General features: G+C 40.2%; 1 protein-coding gene and 1 pseudogene across 4 annotated transcripts in view; both read right to left on the reverse strand.

Moving 5' to 3' along the window:
• Window positions 1-16048, reverse strand: part of PDSS2 (decaprenyl diphosphate synthase subunit 2) — a 306042-nt gene that overhangs the window by 59493 nt on the left and 230501 nt on the right. For 3 of the 4 annotated variants that reach the window (XM_053590489.1, XM_053590488.1, XM_053590487.1), the window contains one exon: window positions 690-863. The exons of the other annotated variant lie outside the window; for it this stretch is intronic. In XM_053590489.1, the coding sequence (XP_053446464.1) occupies window positions 690-863 (174 nt within the window). The remainder of the gene's footprint in view (window positions 1-689; window positions 864-16048) is intronic. 4 annotated transcript variants of the gene reach the window in all.
• On the reverse strand, window positions 8240-11652 carry LOC128586433 (ferritin light chain-like; annotated as a pseudogene).

Consider the following 16048-nt stretch of genomic DNA (forward strand, 5'->3'; position numbering starts at 1 on the left):
TTATTAGAATTACAGCTTTCAATTTCATTCAGTATATTTCTAAATTTTATTACTTTCCATAATTTTTCTTTCTTTCTTCTTTTTTTTTTTTGAGACAGAGTCTCAGGCTGTCTCAAGTAGAGTGCTGTGGCGTCACAGCTCACAGCAACCTCAAACACTTGGGCTTAAGCAATTCTCTTGCCTCAGTTTTTCTATTTTTAGTAAGGACAGGGTCTCGTGTTTTGCTTAGGCTGGTCATGAGCTCAAGCAATCCACCTGCCTCGGCCTCCCAGAGTGCTAGGATTACAGGCGTGAGCTACAGCACCCGTCTGACTTTCCGTAATTTTTCTAACACAAAGATCTATAAGGGAACTAACAAAAAATAACAAACATTCTTCCATTTTATTAATGGCAATATTGCATATTATTCAATAATTTGTAGGAGTTCTCTCAAGAACCCTTTCAGGTGGTAAGAAAAGATAAATATCACAAATATGGCTTAAGTGAGCTATAGATTTCTATCAAAATTACACAGTACTACCAATCATACTGTTTACATTACATAATAATCACCATCTATGATTGACAGATTTTAAGTACATAATAAACATTTTTTAAGAAGTAAAAGCAGCTTATTAAATGGCAAAAGGTTTCTTCTGTATCATTTTAGCTATTTAAGTACTGGAAACAGATAAAGGGTCTGCAAATACCTTATGACTCATGGCCATGTGCTTCCCATACCGAAATGCCATATCCTGAACCTCAGCATCATGCTTGGCTAACTCCATCGCAGCTTGGCAGCTCTTTGCTAGTAAGGCACCATGGGAGAGAAAAGTCTGCTCCTTCCAAGTCGATATTCCAATATCATCTGTGATAAAATTTTCCTAGAAATGTAACAAAAGCCAAAATATAAAATAATTTCGGGGTAATAATAATTGTTGTGTCTTTGAAGAATAAAGAGTAAGAAACGAACTATTCAAAATACTCAAGACTATTGCAACAAGATAGAACTAAAAGACGCTGAACCTCGATTCTACCTAGGAACAGGTGGGCAGGGAGTCTGCTCATTTAGAGTAATGGGAAAAAAGTAGAAGAAATTATTTTTCTGACCATAAAGACACAGAAGAGATGAAGGAAAGGTTAAAACAAAATTTATTCTAAGCCAGGAAATTTCTATTAAAATATATTCTATAGCAGAAGGCAAAAAAGCAAAAACTTAAGACATCTTAACTAACTCCCTTCTTTGTTCACTCAGTTCTTAAGTGATCATATTCCAAAACACAGGAAGCCTATTGTGTTAAACTTACGTGAAAATGTCAAGGGCATAAGGAAGGAACTGTATTTTCTTTTTTTTTTTTTTTCCGGCTGGTGCTAGGTTTGAACCTGCCACCTCCGGCATATGGGACCGGCGCCCTACTCCTTGAGCCACAGGCGCCGCCCGGAACTGTATTTTCTTATAAACAGTTATTTTCTGATGGTTATGTTAATCAGTCTGATTCAAAGAAAAGCCAGAGAGAAGGTAACCTGTTACAATGGAGAATGATTATTATGGTCTTCATCAAAGTTTATTCTTATAAGAAAGAAGTTTATACAGGGTGGCCATAAAGTTCATGTGCAATTTAAAATAGTGTGCCATCTGTAAGTAAAGCAAACAGACAGCCTTTAGAATGGGAGAAGATTTTTGCAGATTATGTTTCTGACAAAGGTCTGATAATTAGAATCTACAGAGAAACCAAATCAAGGAATAAGAAAAGAACAAACAACCCTATTTCCTTATGGGCAAGAGACTTGAACAGAAAATTCTCTGAAGATGACATGTGAATGGCCAACAAACACATGAAAAAATTCTCAACATCTTTAATCATCAGAGAAATGCAAATCAAAACCACTTTTGAGTTATCATCTAACTCCAGTAAGATTAGCCCATCACAAAATCCCAAAACTGCAGAGTGCCATGGATGTGGAGAGAAAGGAACACTTCTACACGGCTGGTGGGACTACAGACTAATACAGCCTTTTTAGAAAGAAGTTTGGAGAATTCTCAAGGAACTAAAAGTTGACCTACCAATCGATCCTGCAATTCCTCCACTAGGTATCTACCCAGATGATCAGAAATTATTTTACAACAAAGACATTTGCACCAGAATGTTTATTGCAGCCCAAACGCCCATCAAACTATGAATGGATTAACAAATTGTGGTATATATATACCATCGAATACTATGCAGCCATAAAAAGGATAGAGATTTTACAGCTTTTTACTAAAAAGAAAGTATCTCAAGAATGGAAGGAAAAGTAGCCAATATACTCCATACTATTATGAAACCAATACATCATCACCTACACATCCATATGAATGATAAAACACAGCTATAATCCAGAAAGGAGGAGAGAAGGAGAGGGTACGGGAGGGGGTAGGATGTGAGGAGGGAGGGTATTTGGTGGGACCTCACCTATGGTACATTTCGAAACTACTGGGAGTGCAGTAGAAATGTCTTACCACAAGAAATAAGTGAGATGATGGTTATGTTAATCAGTCTGATTCAAGCATTCCACATTGTATATCAGATCAGCACATTGTACCCCATAATTGTACACAGTTATGATTTAATAATTTAATAAAAAAGCGTGCCATTTAAAATTACACATAAACTTTATGGCCACCCTGTATAGAAGATATAACTGTAGATTATTTCATTTCATTTCATTTTTTTTTTTGGAGACAGAGCCTCAAGCTGTTGCCCTGGGTAGAGTGCTGTGGCATCACAGTTCACAGCAACCTCCAACTCCTGGGCTCAAGTGATTCTCCTGCCTCCACCTCCCAAGTAGCTGGGACTACAGGCACCCGCCACAATGCCCAGCTATTTTTTGGTTGCAGCCGTCATTGTTGTTTGGTGGGCCCAGGCTGGATTTGAACCCGCCAGCTCAGGTATATGTGGCTGGCACTTTAGCCGCCTGAGCCATAGGTGCAGAGCCTTAATTTCATTTTTTATTTTTTTTGCAGTTTTTGTCCGGGGCTGGGTTTGAACCCGCCACCTCCGGTATATGGGGCCGGTGCCCTACTCCTTTGAGCCACAGGCACTGCCCTTTAATTTCATTTTTTTTTTTAAATTATGAAAATCACTGTAGTATCCTATAAATAAGTATACACATACCAAGTACTTAGATCATACCAAGTATTAGATCATGCTGTCTAATAAAGGGGTAATGCAAGCCATATAGGCAATGTAAAATTTTCTAGTAGCCACCTGAAACAGGTGAAATTAATCTTACTGATATTTGATCAATCCCAGTATATCTAAATATTGTCATTTCAACATATAATCAATATAAAAATTATTAATGAGAGACTGCAGAAGGAAAGAGAGACAAACACATTTCACTCTGGGACCTTACTCACTGGGATTCCAGAAGCTCAGAGTAAGAGCCAACCCCAGACTAGGTTCTGTAACTGCAGAGAAGAATACCAAGGGAGAAAAACCAGGAATAAAAATGGAGATGGTGATACTTCAAAGTAAAAGTATCTGAAGTCCTCAAAACATAAAGGAGGAAAAAGCAACCTAGGGACCAAAAAGGCTCTGTCTGAGGCTAATTAGTTACATCTTGGAGTGACCATGACATCCAAACTTCTGGAGGAATGAGAATTCCTTGAACATGAAATGTTCTTTAGGAGGAGGAAGAAGAATCAAAAGCTGGCAAAAGCAATTGCCCAGCGTCTCAAGCAGAGGGGCATAAAGAAACACTAGCAACAGAGTCTACAGATGATGATAAATTTACAAGATTTGTACTGGACCATTCATGAGGCCAACCAGAAATGAAGGAGTGAACCCTTGCCATGTCCTTAAGAAGAAGACTTACACAGGATCTTGGGATATCATTGGGAACACAATCACTTCTCAGGTCCTCCCTGTGCACAAACAGCCAACCTTGTACCACCTAGTGTCAGCTCCAGGCTGGTGACATCCTTGGACCCCCCCAGGAGCAGCTGTGGTCTCCCCAACCTGTGATCTTCATGCAGAATCCTCAGTACCTAGATGGCCAGGAGCCCTCCATGGTCAGCTCCATGCCTGTTTCCTGCCTTAAAAAAAAATTTTTTTTTGAGACAGAGTCTCACTATGTAGCTTTCAGTAGAGTGCTATGGCATCACAGCTCATACCACCTCAAACTCTTGGGCTTAAGAGATTCTCTTGCCTCAGCCTCCCAAGTAGCTGGGACTACAGGTGCCTGCAAAACGTCCAGCTATTTTTTTGTTGCAGTTGTCATTGTTGTTTAGCAGGCCCGGGCTGGGTTTGAACCTGCCAGCCCTGGTGTATGTGGCCAGTGCTCTAACCACTGAGATACAGGTGCCGAGCCCTGTTTCCTGCCTTTTCCATGGCAGTCCTAGCTCCCAGCAGCAGTGGTGATGTAGATCCCAAACTTAGAGCAATTTTGAACCTGGACCCTGACTGTACATGAGAGACACAGATGTTGTAATTCTACCTACTTACTGCTCCTTCTCTACCCCAAGCCCAAGGAAATGAAAATAATGAGATCGAAAAAGAAAAAAGAATGATTAATGAGACATTTAAAATTCTTTTTAATAAGATGAGTGTGTATTTTACATTTACAACACTTCATTAGCTGTACTTCCAACACTCAACATTGGACAGCTGGGTGCTAGACTGTGGGCTTTCCAAGGACACAATAAAACAATATTCATTTTATGGCATTTCTTAAAGTGTCAAACTAACTAGAACCCATCCAGAAGGATTAATTAACTCAAACACTTTTATTCTTGTCCCTCATCCCATCATCTTTTTCTTTTCCCCATTTGAAGACAAACAACAACAACAACAACAAAACAAAAATTAGAAAACTTAAATAGGGACCACTGATAGCTCAGATTTAGCCCCATCTCTTTTGCCATATTGAGGGGACTCTTCAGCCCAATGGTCAAATCAAATTATCATCTTAATTTTATTCAGCTCTTGATCAAAAAGAAAGTTCCATTTATATTTAAGTTGCAAATATGCAGCATGGCATTGGGTGATATACAAAAGCCACACAGGAGAGAAAATGTGCACAAACTAGGACTTGCCAAAATACTAGGTATAAATGATAATGTTTAATTTTAGAAAGCTGAGGATGTATTTTAAAATGTGAAAAGTGGGCGGCGCCAGTCGCTGAGTGAGTAGGGCGACGGCCCCATATACTGAGGGTGCCGGGTTCAAACCCGACCCCGGCCAAACTGCAACAAAAAAACAGACAGACATGTGGTGGACGCCTGTAGTCCCAGCTACTCGGGAGGCTGAGGCAAGAGAATCACCTAAGCCCAAGAGCTGCAGGTTGCTGTGAGCTGTGATGCCATGGTACTCTATCAAGAGTGACAAAGTGAGACTCTGTCTCAATAAATAAATCAATAAAATGTGAAAAGTTAATATATTAATAAATCTAACAAAACCCATACACAGCTATGATTTAATAAAAAAAAAGAAAACCCATATCATCTCTCACACACACTAAAGAGGCATTTGACAAAATTCAACTCCTATTCTTTTTTTTTTTACCTATCCTACTCTTAGTCTTGATGAGAAAAAAAAAAAAAACCCCGAATAAAATAGAATCGATGTGTATTTCTTTAATATTGTAGGAGTGTATGTATGTTCTTCTGTGTATATCAGACAAAAAATTAGCAAATACTTTATGGGGAAACACTTAGAAACATATAAAATTGATATGAAGGAAATGTTAAAAATACTACTGAAGGAACGAAAATAACTGAAATGAACATAAAGACCTATATGTTAAAAGATAATAAGATCCAATCTCATACAGTTACTCCATAAAACTACCCTGTTTCCCCGAAAATAAGACATCCTCCGAAAATAAGATCTACTTACAGGAAAGATAAGACGTCCCCTGAAAATAAGACCTAGCGCATCTTTGGGAGCACACCTTAAAATAAGACACTGTCTTATTTTCGGGGAAACAGGGTAATACCACCTTTCCCCCCTGAAACCAGGCAAACTAAAATTTATGTAGGAGAGGTCAACAACAGCAGCCAGGAAAACCTGGAAACAGAAGAGCAATGAGCATCCGTGTGTTGGGGGCGGGATGAACACTGTCGGCAAATTTTGTTTAGCCCTACTGGCTATGACAACATACTATAAAAAGCCTCAGTAATTTAAAAAAAAACTATGTGCTTTTTATGTAGACAGACTATGGAACAAAATAGCAAGTCCACACAGCAACCAGACTTTATATAGGTCTTTATTATATTTTAAGAAAAAGTTAGACTTTTTCAGTAAATGGTGCTGATATAACTAAATAGCTATCTGGAGAAAATAAAGTCTGATCTGCATTTCACATAATTTACCAGAATAAGCTCCAAATGTCAAAAAACATCAAAACAAACAACCACAAAACCAGAGGCAATGTTAGAAGACGAAGGACAACAAGGAAAAGAATTTGCATTTTCTATAATGGACAAACCTCCCTGTGGTAGGCTAATAAAACCTAACAACCCCCCGCCCCGCAAAGATGTCCACATCCCTGAACCTATGAATGCTACCTTACGTGGCAGCAGGAACTTTGAGGATATGTTTGAGTTCAGGATTACATTGGATTAACTGGGTGGGCCCAAAGTAAGCACAGGATCCTTACGAGAGGGAGGCAGGGTCAGAGTCCTACAAGGTGACACAATGACAGAAGGAGAGAAAGCCTGATAGATGCTATGCGGCTGGATGTGAAGATGGAGGACAGGGCCACGAGCCAAGGAATGAAAGTAGAAACTAGAAAAGGCAAGAAAATGAATTTTCCCCAAGAGCTTCCAGAAGGAATGCAACCCTGCCAACATCTCAATGTAGTGGCTTCTGGCCAATAAAAAAAATTCCCACCTCCCCAAAACTTCCCTCTTCTTGTTGGTAAGGCTGTGAAGAAATAGGCCTCTTAAATATGACTGGTGGAAGTGGAAACTGGCTGTAATTTCACAACATTATCAAAATTATAAATGTATTTGCCCTGTGACCCAATAATCCCACATCCAGGAATTAATCTTATTAATAAACTTACATACATGTAAAATATATACAAGGTGTGAAAGCCAATCATACAAATTAGGTCATCCTTGTCACACCCAGCATTGAAAAGCTGGGTGTAAGTCACTCAGGACACATAAAATTGCTCCAAATGTACAATTCTCTATAAGTCTGGCTGCTGAAACTACCTGCTTGCAACTACTTATACCCATGCCATCACTCGCCGATCAAAACTTGCCAGCTCCCACAGCCTTCCTACTGCCAATGAACTTTCTGAAAGAGTAATAAATAACATTTCTCCGTTTTATAAAACCTACAACCTTCTTTGTTCTTTGAACATCCCAAAGACCATGCAGTCTGCACATATGCCTCAAATTTCAATTCTTTCTTCCTAAATAAAATGTAAAATTTAGAGATTCACCTCTCCTTATTAGATAATTTATTTGACTTTGACAAAAGTTATAGTCTATTGCTGACCCAGCTGCCAGGCCCATCCTTTAAAAACATAGGCCTAAGCCACACTGGCCTGTGGGCTGCTCCTCAGACACTGCAGACATCTCCTCCTAAAGGGCTCTGTACTTGCCATTCTGTCACACTCTCTCCCCGGATGTTTGCACCGCTAGATGCTCCATTGCTTTCAGGTCTCTGCTCAAAAGTCAACTCGTCTTTAACAGTCTACCTCTGGCCCGGCACAGTGGCTCACACCTGTAATCCTAGTACTTTGGGAGGCTGAGACAGGTGGACTGGTTGAGTTCAGAAGCTCCAGACCAGCCTGAGGAAGAGTGAGACCCTGTCTCTACTAAAACTAAAAATAGAAAAATTAGCTGGGGAGGCTGAGGCAAGAGGATCACTTGAGTCCAAGAGTTTGAGTTGCTGTGAGCTATGACAACATGGCATTCTACCCAGGGCGACTGAGTGAGCTGTCTCAAAAAAAAAAAAAAGTCTACCTTCCTACCCATCATTTCCTATCTCCCCACCCTGCTTTATGATAATACCACACCTCAGTATTTGTTTAATAGTTTATTTTTGTCTCCTTTACTATTAATAGAATGTAAGCTCCAGAAGCAGTACCTAATATAGTATGTTAGGTGTGTAATGACTACTTTTTTTTTTTTGTGCACAAAGCTTTATTTTTATTTGGTCCAAGGCTTGGGAGAGGACTCCAGGGTGGTTAAAAAGCTGCCTTGTAGCTGGAGGGAGAGGCTCCGGCAGCACCCTGATACTTTGAGAAGGGCTCCTCAGAGGTCGCTGGGCTCCACAGGCTCCTAGTGGTGCTTGAGAGTGAGTCTTTCCAAGAGATACTCACCCAGCCCAGCCTGGGGGCCAGCAGGTGGAGGTTGGTCATGTGGTCGCCCATCTTGATGAGTTTCACTTCCTCATCTAGGAGGTGACTTTCCAGGAAGTCACAGAGATGAGAGTCTGTGCGGGCAGAACCCAGGGCATGAAGGTCCGAAAGAGCCTGGTTGAGGCTTCTCTCCAGGGCCAAGGCGGCTTCTGTGTGTCCAGGGTTGCACCCCATTCATCTTGAGATGGCTTCTGCATGTCCTGGAAGACAGTGCGGCTGTCATGCTAGTTTTACATCTTCAAGAGACACTCAGCGTCCTGGCGCATCTCCTCTGCCAACTCGTGGAGGAAGTGGCCCACACCTTTCAGAGCTACATCATCCCAGAGAGAGGTAGGTGTAGGAGGCCCGCAGATGCAGACTGACCAGGCAGTTGACGGCTGCCTCCACATCGGTGCAATAATCGTGGCAAATCTGGGAGCTCATAGTTGATCTGTTAATAAGGAACCGATCAACAAAAAACAAAAAAACGGGGTTAACTGGCTCCAGAAGCAGGAGATGGCTGTGAAGATGGTCCCAGAGATTGCAAGTGGAAAAGAATGAGACTGGAAAATTGCCAAAGGCTGGAAGCAAGGGAGTTCCCTGGTCTGTTCCTTCCAAACACTGTTGAAGCAAAACACAGATCCAAGGGACTGCCTCACGTGCTGCTGTAATGACTATTTGTTGAATCTTTTTCTTTGGGATCTCTCCCCCTTGTTTTCCACTTTCCTTTATCCTTCCTAACTTGGTCATAATTAAGAATTGAAATAATTTTTCTTTAATGTCTACTGCCCACAGAATCAAGATTAAACTCTACGGCATAGATTCAGGCCTTTTTTATAAGCAAGCACTACTTGTAGTCCCATCTCACACTCAGAATATCCTCCTTGAGGCCTGCATTTCAGCTGCCTGGAAAAATTTGCTGCCTCTGGAATAAAATAGGTACTTTCACATTTGTGTGACTTTTAAAATATTATTCTCTTCAAATAGAATATCGCCTCCTCCATTGCCTGTCCAATAAATCGAACATATCCAGTCTGAATAGCATTCCTTTGAAATACTCCCACAAATGCTTCCCTCTTTAGACTAACATTCCCTTATTTAGATCACAACATAGGACTTAATTCTCTTTGAGTTTTATGTTTGCTTGTACATCTGTCTCATTGACCTGGTCTTAGTCATGTTTATAATTTTTAATCACTTTGGCCACATTTAAGTTCTAACAAATGTTTGCTAAATGAATAGAATCCTCGTTATGTGTTGCATTTATTAAGTAGTCAGATGAGTCTTGTCTTTAATTTTAAAAGCTATTGGGGCAGCACCTATGGCTCAAGGAGTAGGGCGCCGGCCCCACATACCAGAGGTAGCAGGTTCAAACCCGACCCCAGCCAAAAACTGCAAAAAAAAAAAAAAAAAAGCTATTGGTAGATATATGCACCCAGCGGTATGGCAACTGACAGAAACTACTTACACATGCTATGCTGGGGATGAACCTCAAAAACTATTATGCTAAGTGAAAGAAGCCGGATGTATCACTTTTATAACCAGCAACAATGTCTAATAAAAATGGTTATAAGGTCTCAATTTAAGTACAAACAAACAAAAAAAAAAACCCATTTTGTATGGTTCCATTTACATGAGATGTAGATTATGACTGCCTGGGGCTGGGGACCACAAATGGGTATGAGGGACCTGAGAGGGGTCTGTGTGGAAATATTCTAAAACTCATCTATGGTGATGGCTGTATCACTTGATAAAATTATTAAAAATTATATTATAGACTTGAAATGGATAAATTTTATGATATGTAAAATATTTAAGAAAAGAAAAAAGCTAATAAATGTGATATTTTACATTTCGTATTCTCAGATGATTAACAATTAAAGAGTTTATATGATTCTCAACTTTCTGTGGTTTGTATATGATCCCCATACAACAAGCACTTATTAAAGTTTTATTATGGGTCAGGCTCTGTGCAAAGCAATAATAAATATAAAGATTGATAAATAGGCTGTTCCCAAGAAGTACATAGCCTAGGGATAGAATTATACATATCAATATATAGAGATATAAATATACAAATATAGATATCTATGTACACAATGTATAGACAGTTCTATTTCATAATAATAATTGTGGGATCTCCAATTAACAAAGATCCAGTTTTGTTCATTATGTATTTCTTATTGTGATTAAGATCTCTCATTATTCATCATTTCCATTAATAAAATTTAAATTATGCAAGTAATATACAATCAATGAAAAAAATTAAAAACTTCAGATAACCAAGAAACAATTAATTTATAATCCTCTGAAATCTACTACCATAAGTTAATTGGACCATAAGTTAATAATTCTGCTCCTAAGTTAATCAGAAATTTTATTCCCTGAACATTAAGTTATTACCTATTATAAACTTGGTTACTAATGAAACAAAATCCCTCCATTCATTTCCATCAGCTTGCCATGTATGTGGACAATTAAGATCAAGAACCCATCCCAGCTCCCCTTGGGAAGCTATGGACCTACCCCAGTGCCTAGTCTACCCTTCAAAGCATTTTTTCTAGAATGAGTTTGAGAACTCAATTGTCTGACCTTTGCATACTAAGAGACTATGCTCTATTATAAAGGAAAAATTAATGTAAATTATAAAATACCAAGAAATTAGTATGATAACCACATCCAAACCAGTATTCCATATGTTGGATACATAGAAACAGCCTATATATGGGAAGTTTTTACTGATAATTTATTATACATAAAAGGAAAATACATTCAGTGAACATTTACTTTTTTTTTAATAAAAGAGACAGATTCTTGCTCTGTCACCGAGGCTCGGGTACAGTGGTGTGCTCATAGCTCACTGCAGCCAGGAACTCCTAGGCTCCAAAGTAATCCTCTTGCCCTAGTCTCACAAGCAGTTAGGTCTACAGGTGTGGGCTGCCACATTCAGCTAACATTTATTTTTGATGGGATTTCCTTTTTTTTTTTTCTCTCAGAGAGATAATATATGACAGTATCTTGCTAAATGACTGTCAGACAGAAATACATTATTTAAAAAAATGTGTCTCACTGTCCCATGACCTTTTTGCTAAAGGAAGGCTGGTTCAAAAAACACAGGGAAAACCCCTGAAACTTGCAAGGTGATGTTCACTCTTGATAGTGGCACTGGTGGTTTTGCTCATATGTAATGTACTGTTCTGCTACTTTATTGTCTGGGAGACATGTACTTTGAGATGCTTTTCTAATGATGGTGATACATTTGTACACATCCATTCGCATGGGACCAAAGTGAATTTGTGACAGTGGCTGATTAGGATTAAAGGTCTGATCCATGGCCACAGAACAGAGGCAAACTAATTGGATAGAAGAAGCCAAAGCCCTAACTAGAACCTGTCAAGTCAAACTGCTACCTTTTATATCATAAGAAGAAAAGTGTTTTGAAAATTATGAAGGTGAGGACTTGTACTTTTTTTTTTTGAGACAGGATCTTGCTCTGTTGCCTGGGTTAGAGTGCAGCGGTATCATCATAGCCCACTGCAACCTGAAACTCATGGGTTCAAGTTATTCTCTTGCCTCACCCTCCCTGGTAGCTAGGACTACAGTATGCATCACGATGTCTGGCTAAGGTTTATATTTCTTTGTAGAGATGGGGTCTTGCTATTGTCCAGGCTGGTCGTTAACTCCTGACCTCAAGCAATCCTGCCTTGGCCTGGCCTCAGCCCCCCAAAGTGCTAGAATTACAGGCACGAGAGGCCATGCAGGTCTGCCCATACTTTTATGGACAGACCTTTTAAAATGCAAATGTTTACTATTTTCATACTTCCTACTTCTGATTCATGTTCTGGACCACTGTCTTTATAAATGCAACTTAAATTTGTGTTTGATGACAGACCAGATCTCTAAAACGCCCCACTTCTAAATGTTTTGCTTTGAATTACCCTTTTCCACTATTTTGAGAAGTTAAATAAGACAACTAAAACAGTTTACCTGCCTCATTTAAGAAAAAAAAAGGAGGTGGAGAGGGAGGGGAGGGGGGAAGATGGGCAGAGGGAGGATGATTGGTGGGACCACACCTACGGTGCATCTTACAAGGGTACATGTGAAACTTACTAAATGTAGAATGTAAATGTCTCAACATAATAACTAAGAAAAAAAATAAAAAAGGTCAAGTATGGGAGATTTTCAGTAAGTCTCTACATTTGAGAAAGAAGCCAGGAGAAGAATGAAATCTAATATTTCCTGGAAGCTAAGTATGCAATGGAACTTTCACATTTTTTATATTAGCCCTCAAAAATATCTTTATTCCCATTTAATAGGTAAGGTTTCAAGAAAGTATTTTGACCAAGATCAGACACTGGTAAGTACATGAGATGAGTCTCAGGTGGGCAGCAATTGAATTCCATTTTGCTTAACACACAGTAGAATCACATGTAATATTTAACAACTTTTATGGTTTAAAAGCAGGTTGTGGGTGGCGCCTGTGGCTCAAATGTAGGGCTACAGTCCCATATGCCGGAGGTGGCGGGTTCAAACCCAGCCCCGGCCAAAAACCACAAAAAAAAAAAAGTAGGTTGTATTTCAGAGTGAATGACATATTTCATCTAGGTACTCCAAAAAGCATTTACGCTTTTAACTTATGAATTAAGCCTTTTAATCATATCCATTGAAGAGATCCAAGAGTCTAGCACGTGTATTTAACAAGAATAGAAACAGTAGATATCATAAGTATCATCTTTTTCAGGAATCCTAAGGAAGGGGAGAAAAGTGTATATTTTAACATCATCTACTAGGATGAAATAATTTGCTTTCATTTATAATACTGACACATGGGAGATAGTAAAGTTGGTACTGTGATTCCAAAGACTTCATAGCTAAAAAAATAAAGGAAGAAGAAATTAAAAAAAAAAAGTGGTGGTGCCTATGGCTTAGTGAGTAGGGTACTGGCCCCAAATGCCGAGGGTGACAGGTTCAAACCCGGCCCCGGCCAAACTGCAAAAAAACCCCCCCCAAAACAAAACACGAGAAATATTATATGCATGTAAATCACATAAGATTTACATCTGATAAGATTTGATAAATGTGCATTACTTATGAAAGGCTGTTTTAAAAAATGCTTCTGTTGGCGCAGTGCCCATAGCACAGTGGTTACGTACCGGCTACATACACTGAGGCTGGTGGGTTCGAATCTGGTGTGGACCAGCTAAACAACATTGACAACTGCAACAAAAAAATAGCCAGGTGTTGTGGTGGGCGCCTGCAGTCCCAGCTACTTGGGAGGCTGAGGCAAGAGAATCGCATAAGTCCAAGAGTTTGAGGTTGCTAAGAGCTGTGACGTCATGGCATGGCACTCTACTGAGGGTGACATAGTGAGAGTCTGTCTCAAAAAATGTCTCTGTAGAATACATAGAGCTGTTTAAACTTGGCTCAAAAATTAGAGAGAAGTGTTGCCAGGAGATTTAAAAATCTAAGAATTCAGCTTGGGCAACATAGCAAACCCACCCCCACCCCCCATCTACAAAATAATAATACTAAAATAACAATAATAGGCTCGGTGCCTGTAGCTCAAGTGGCTAAGGCGCCAGCCACATACACCAGAGCTGGCGGGTTCGAATCCAGCACGGGCCTGCCAAACAACATGACAACTACAACTAAAAAATAGCCGGATTTTGTGGCAGGCACCTGTGGTCCCAGCTACTTGGGAGGCTGAGCCAAGAGAATCGCTTAAGCTCAGGAATTGGAGGTTGCTGTGAGCTGGGATGCCACAGTACTCTACCTAGGGCGAGAGCTTGAGACTCTGTCTCAAAACAAAACAAATTATATGTGTGTGTATATATATATATATACACATACATATACATACATATATATATTGTTATTGTTGCCATTTTTGGGCAGGGCCAGATTTGAACCCACTACCTCCAGCATATGGGGCTGGCGCCCTACTCCTTGAGCCACAGGCACCACCCAATAATAATAAATATAATAATAATTATAGGTGTGTGCCTATAGTCCCAGCTACTTGGGAGACTATGGTGGAAGGAATCCTTGAACTGAGACTGAGGCTGCAGTGAGCTAGGATTGGGCCATTGCACTCCAGCCTGGCAACAGAATGAGACCAGTCTCTTAAAAAAAAATTAGGAGTTTTTTGGTTTATGATTGGCTAGTCCCTTCTTGCCCTCCCCACTAGTCAGTTCTTGCTAAGATGTATGGAAATAACCATACTGAAGAGGGGTCAAAATAGTGAAATAAAGCAGGACGAATCCTTCATACCACCAAGCTGGTGGTGCGCCTACGATGGGGGAAACTTTGAACAGCTAGAGGGCAGCAGATGGTTTTAGGATGGATTGCACAGTAGGGGCAGAAGGAAATAACTAAGTAATTCTTTGAAATGAACAAACTGGATAGCACCAAGGAGAAAACTGGCCTGCTTTAAAATGCACAGTAGGCTGGTGCTTGGCATACTGTAAATGTGCATAGATGTTGTTCACCTGATTTTTTTTGTGCTTACTATATGCCAGGCACTGTGGGTGTTAGGAATGATTACTCCTTGACCTTTAGCAGAAGTTCAGCAGGGGAGAAACAGTAAATAATTATAAAGTGGCTGAGTATGGGAAAAGAGAGCTATGCTTACCGAAGGGAGTGAAGCATTCTATCAGGACGGGGTCAAGTATGGTTCTGAGCAATAAACTGGAATTAGCCAGGATAAGGTAGGGGACAGCTTTGGGGCATCTACATAGGTTCTATATTGTTGAAACATACAGTGGCAGAAGCAGGTGACGAAAGACAAGACTTGGCTCAGCACCCGTAGCACAGTGGTTACTGCACCAGCCATATACACCAAGGGTGGCGGGTTTGAACGCGGCTCAGGTCAGCTAAACAATAGCTAAACAATTGCAACAGAGATAGGCGGACGTTGGGGTGGGTGCCTGTAGTCCCAGCTACTTGGGAAGCTGAGGCAAGGGAATCACTCAAGCACAAGAGTTTGAGGTTGCTGTGAGCTGTGACGCCATAGCACTCTACCGAGGGCAACATACACTCTGTCTCAAAAAAACAAAGAAACAACAAAACACAGAAAGACAAGAGTAGCCAGGTGGGTAAGAGGCCCCGAGCTCCGCACATCATCATTTAGGTGCTAGAAAACTGTCTTTAGCAGGAAAACACATGATTACATGTGTAATTTAGGTGGGTTAGGTGCTATATTCTAGGTGAGCAGGTATGAGGCAAAGTGGTAACTAGTGGGGATTGAGAAGCAAGAACAATGTAAGCTGCTCAGCAAGGGGAACAACCAAAAAATAATTTTAAAAAATTAGCCAGGCATGGAGGCTCATGCCTGTAGTCCCAGCTGCTCAAGAAGCCAAGGAAGGAGGATTGTCCAAGCCTGGCCTGGGTGATATAGTGAGACCCCATCTTAAAGGAAAAAAAAAAAAAGTTAAACAAGATAGCTTCATATTATTGGTCACCTAAGACCCTTTTCTCTCCACTTCCCCCTCATTAGCAAAACTGATTATTTTCAGGTATTCACTGCTCTTGCCAGTGATGAATTTAGGAATGGGTATGATTCCAATTCCAGCCCATGAAATATGGGAAGTCTACCAGTGGGCACTTAGGAGAGAGACCAGGTAGAAGAGGAGTTGTTTCCTCTGGATGTCACTGTCTTGCTAAGACAGACTGAGGGCTACTCTCGCCAAACTGCTACCTGCCTGACGACAAATACAGCACTAAGGGGGGA

This window comes from Nycticebus coucang, chromosome 5 (genome assembly GCF_027406575.1).
Source record: "Nycticebus coucang isolate mNycCou1 chromosome 5, mNycCou1.pri, whole genome shotgun sequence".
Lineage (NCBI taxonomy): Eukaryota > Metazoa > Chordata > Mammalia > Primates > Lorisidae > Nycticebus > Nycticebus coucang.